Source organism: Centrocercus urophasianus, unplaced genomic scaffold (assembly GCF_019232065.1).
Source record: "Centrocercus urophasianus isolate 14NV4802_14NV808 unplaced genomic scaffold, USGS_Curo_1.0 seq_65, whole genome shotgun sequence".
NCBI classification, from domain to species: domain Eukaryota; kingdom Metazoa; phylum Chordata; class Aves; order Galliformes; family Phasianidae; genus Centrocercus; species Centrocercus urophasianus.
The window spans coordinates 473,689-478,811 of record NW_024885255.1 but is presented as its reverse complement, the minus strand read 5'-3'; the positions used below and the strand labels follow the sequence as shown (position 1 = coordinate 478,811).

The window sequence follows — 5,123 nt, the reverse complement described above, 5'->3', positions numbered from 1 at the left end:
TGTATCTTAATTGTGTTAAAATCAATGTCTTATTTAATTAATTTAGTTGTAAAGTACATATCGTTTCAATAGGAAAATCAATTTTCTGTTGCCCATCTTGAAGTGATCTCTTTGGGTGTCTTGTAGATATGCCAAATGAAGGAGGAAAGAATGAAGCAAATTATCCTGATGCTGATGTTCCTATAGAGCTTGAGGTTTGATTTCCCAACCCAAGAGAAAAATGGGAAGAAGGAAGGAATCTTTTCCCAGCCTATGAGAAAAAGGAGAGGGTGGAAGGGATTTTTTCCTCTCACTGAAGCACAGATGCCCTTCCCGATGCTGGAAGAACAGCCTGATGGGAGGAATGCAGAGCTCCTGGTCCATGGCAGAAGTCACAGCGTGGTACATCTGGAGCACAGAGTGAGATCTGCAGCGTCCTTCATTTCTTCTGGCTGGGGGGCCACTGGCAGCTCTGTTTGATCTGTTGGGGCTCAATGTCGGGAATGACCACGGGGCACTTCTGCTGCATAACCTGTGCCATCCCAGCACCTCCAGAGCTGAGCTCTCCCCCGGTGCCATAACCTGATGCTCCACCATACATCCCCTGTCCAGCACTTGTGCTTACAGCCTTTTGCCTCTGCGATGCATCGTACCCATAGCCAGAACCTCTCCCAACACCCAATTTCCCACCGTAGCATCCCGATCCTCCGCCGCCTGCTGAACCACTCACTGTACCCCATCCCGTGTCCTCAGTGCCATATCCCACTGCCCCCCGGGGGCTGTAGGTTGGGACTGTCCCTCCTGTTGTGCTCCATCCACGTGCCCCTTCACTATCACCCCCAGATATTTCAACAACCCCATCGCTGCTGGGCGTGCACCCCGCTGTGATGCTATAGGGGAAGGACGTGGGTGCAGCTCCCCGGCTGTAGATGATGGAGCCCTCTCCGCTGCAGTAGATGGAGCCACGTCCCTGCAGGCTCGAAGTGCCCCCGTAGTGTGAGGAGATGCCATTGCTGTAACCCCTGTTCCGGCGGGAGCATCTCCCTCGTAAAAATTGAAAGATCTGAAAGAGGAAAAAGAAAACAACACCCGTTATTGCTTCATTTTTACACCACGGCAGTGTCCCATGGCAACGCTCTGCTCTTCTTCAAATAGGTGAACATTTACTGGGACATTTTCTGTTTCCTATCTCTAGGCTGCATTTTGGGAGAATCAAAAGCTGAACTAATTGAACACCTCGGAACTGCTGCAGTTTCGCCCTCTCAATCCTCAGGCTGAGCTGTAAAGATAGCACGGATTATCCCTGATTCTGCTTTTAAAGTGTTGCAAAAGCGGTGTATCAGGATTTCCAAGCAAGGCGACATTGCTGGCTGCATTGTTGTATCCACTGCATTCCCAATGGGCTTTAGATAAGCGGCACAGCCGTGAGAGGTGCGTAACCACCACGAAGGACAACACAGACTTGTCATTAAATCATATCAAAGAGATGTCCCGCACCTTATAAACATGTTGAAAGCATTGATGGCTCTGCCGGTCCCAATGTGCCGAGCCCACCACAGCCTTAGCTGGGTGTTCAGCCTGCTTGTGGCTCCCAGTGGTTTGATTTCACCTCTCCTCCCAGCAGCAAAATGGGAGTGCAGTAATGAATGCACCATAGCTAGAAGCACCAGAACGGTGCTAAGGATGCTCAGGCAGTGGGGTACTGTTGCAGATACACCCCAAGATCCCAAATGAAGCCATCCAGCTCCCATGAATGTGCCATCATAAAGCTGCAGAAAAAGCAGACTTACCCTCCTCAGCCATCGGAAACACATTTAGAAGGTTAAAGTTGACTGAATGAAGAGCTTTAAGACACGGGAACTTTTATAAGGTGTTCAGCATAGATGGGAAGTGAGACACGCAGAGGAATGGCAAGGATTTATTTACCAATCAAACACTGATCTCAATGTTTGCTTTGACTCATGACAACTGATCAATATCTCCCCACTGTCCTGCACGAGGCAGTAATTGCTACTGCTGCTTAATAACCCCATTTTTCTGCCTAATTACTTTATTCCTGTCCTCCTGCCCCGAACAAGGACCACTGCGAGGCAGATCTGCTGGGGGAGGTGGGTGGGAGTGTGGGTGTAAGAGATGCTAAGCATGAAGATTGGTGCATGCAGGACAGAGGGTGGCAGTGAGTGGAGAAAGAGCAGAAAGATGTGGTTCAGCAGCACGACACCATTTGCAACACAGATGTCACTGCAAGGGCAGATGGGGTCAGCAGGTACCCAGGACGGAGAGGATGCAGCCCAGGGCTGCACACAGCACCTGATCTCTCCATCCTTTCACTGATGGCTCCAGAGAGACATTTGAATCAGAGTAAAGCAGCCAGCTTGGGTGATTTGTGAGGATGCGACGGGGAAAGGTTAAGGATCCTGGAGATAACTGCAGAGGTTTAAATGACCAAACATCTAAACCCACTGTGGCTGGATTATTCCTGGCATGTAGGAGACATCCACCAGCTGTCCTCCTTCTGCATCTACCTGTGCTGTGCCCTTGGGAAGACCACGGACCCAGGATCTGATGGGATGTGCTGGGGATATGCAGTGGCTGTGCTGGTCCCACTGCCTTGCATGATGTCCACATAAAAGTCTCCGTGCTCAGCTCAGCTCGTGGTGCTGGACCAGACCTGTTCAACTCTGAGCAGTTTCCCCAGAGGGGCAGGGAGTCCCAGCTTTGGCAATAGGCCACATTTACTGGACACGCGAGCAGCACAAAGAGGTGGTGCTGCTGCCCTCAGCATTTCATTTCAAAGCAGGTTTCCAAACACGGACAAGGAGGAATTAAGGCCTGGAGGCATGGTGTGCCATGCTTTCACAGCCTAAGGGCCGTGCTGCTGGCTTTATTTCCTTCTGCTGGCCCAGGGATCATTCATCCAATGCAGCGTGGGAGGCTTTCTTCCGGGCAGAGCTGTTCTAAGTTTTGCAAAGCTAGGTGGGAAGGTGTACCACAAGGACATGGACATTGGTATGGCATTGGGCCACTCTGGGCAGCAATAATTGCTAATTTGGACTTCCACTGCTTCAGGTTGGAATCCAACAGCCTCAGCTGCACCATCCAAAGCTCTGTGTTGCTCCACAGGCATAAACATTGGGTGCTGCTGCCCCAGAGGAATCAAAGCCATGAGCTGGGGTGACAGTGAAAGGGAAACATTAAAGCAGGAGTCAAGCGGACAATGGAAGCTGTGGGTGTTTGATGCTTTAGGACATGTTGTTGATCTACTTTGGAGCCCAGAGGAAAAGAATGGTGCAACAGCCTCCTGGACTCTACGGTGCATTGGCTTTAGGGCTGTGACAATGCAATGCTGAACTTCTCAATGGAGGACTCAATTAACTTACCAGATATATTTCCTACTACCAAGATAATGAGACGCTGTGTGAGAAAGCAAGAAAAAGTAAACTCAAAAATAAGTCTACTTTGCGATGTCATGATTTTTATTAGGTGCTATACATGCTTATTGAAAATACAGCAGAATTTGAGCAAAGAATTCACAAAAACAGCATGGGGCAGGAGTTTGTTAAGCCTGGAGTTCATGGCATAGCAACGGAGCATCAAGGGTTGAGAAGAGGACATGTGGTGGGGAAGAAGACAAACATGGGAAATGGGACAAGGCAGCAGAAAAAGGCAGGGCTGTTATTGCTGAGTGCTGGGCTGCCAGGGGCGTTCACTTCTGCTGGCCTGGTTCTGCTTCAACTGGTTTACTGTTATCTGCACTGAAATCCTTTCAGGAAACCCAGTGCTTTGCTTCCTCATGTGGGAAGGGGAAATAAGTGGAGCTATTCACCAAGTGCAGCTTATGTGGATATTAATGAGGGACACAGACCATTTGCTCATGCAACAATGGCTCTCCTAAGCAAGACCTGTTAATACCCATAAGCTGCAGCACTGAAGGCTGAAGGTTTCTCAGCAGAATGCATTCAGGAGATTATTCACTGAATGAAAGTATATACAATAAAAGTAAAAGGAGAAAGAATAAAAGCAGCGCTGCAAAACCAATTCTTTCTGAACACAGTGTTTTTTATTGCACTTCACATTGGAGGATGAGAAAAGTCATTAGGGAGTTCTCAACGTGGGGATGCAGGATCAATGGACAAGAAGAAACGTGGTCATATGGAGAGGCAGGAGGACAAGGTAGCAGAAAAAGGCAGGGCTGTTATTGCTGAATGCTGGGCTGCCGGGGGCGTTCACTTCTGCTGGCCGGGGAAGTAGCAGGCCTGCTTGGTCTGGTGGCTCTCAATGTGAGGAATGACAATGGGGCATTTCTGCTGCGAGGACTGGCCGTACCCACCACTGCCTCCTCCAGAGCCGATGATGATGGTGTGGCCTGAGGAACCGCCACTGCCCCCACCGGAACTCCCACCACAGCATCCAGAAGCTCCTCCACTGCTGCCACCTCCTGAAATTATGATCTTGCCTCCGGAAGATCCACCACTGCTGGATCCCCCACCACAGCATCCAGAGGATCCTCCACTGCTCCCACCTCCTCCAGAGATGGTCTTGGATCCCGAGTAACCACCACTGCTGTATCCTCCTCCCGTGCCATAGCCTGAGGATCCTCCACTGCAGCATCCAGAGGATCCTCCACTGCTCCCTCCACCTCCAATAATACTCTTGGATCCTGAGTAACCACCACTGCTGTATCCTCCTCCCACACCATAGCCTGAGGATCCACCACTGCTCCCTCCTCCTGAAATTATGATCTTGCCACTTGAAGACCCACCACTGCTGGATCCCCCACCACAGCATCCAGAGGATCCACCACTGCTGCCACCTCCTCCAATGATACTCTTGGATCCTGAGTAACCACCACTGCTGTATCCTCCTCCTGTGCCATAGCTTGAGGAGCCCCCACCACAGCATCCAGAGGATCCTCCACTGCTCCCTCCGCCTCCAATGATACTTTTGGATCCCGAGTAACCACCACTGCTGTATCCTCCTCCTGTGCCATAGCTTGAGGAGCCCCCACTGCAGCAGCCAGAGGATCCCCCACTGCTCCCACCTCCTGAAATTATGATCTTGCCTCCGGAAGATCCACCACTGCTGGATCCTCCACCACAGCATCCAGAGGATCCTCCACTGCTTCCACCTCCTCCAATGATACT

The 5,123-nt window shown here is 50.5% G+C and overlaps 1 protein-coding gene across 1 annotated transcript; it reads right to left on the bottom strand.

Moving 5' to 3' along the window:
- Positions 1 to 418: 418 nt before the first annotated feature.
- LOC122170243 (glycine-rich cell wall structural protein 1.8-like) lies at positions 419 to 4,678 on the bottom strand. The gene is made up of 2 exons (XM_042836938.1): positions 4,436 to 4,678; positions 419 to 1,042 (listed from the first exon to the last, which is right to left on the bottom strand). Exons 1-2 carry the CDS (start codon positions 4,676 to 4,678, stop codon positions 419 to 421), a joined length of 867 nt encoding a protein of 288 aa, XP_042692872.1.
- Between the last annotated feature and the right edge of the window lie 445 nt (positions 4,679 to 5,123).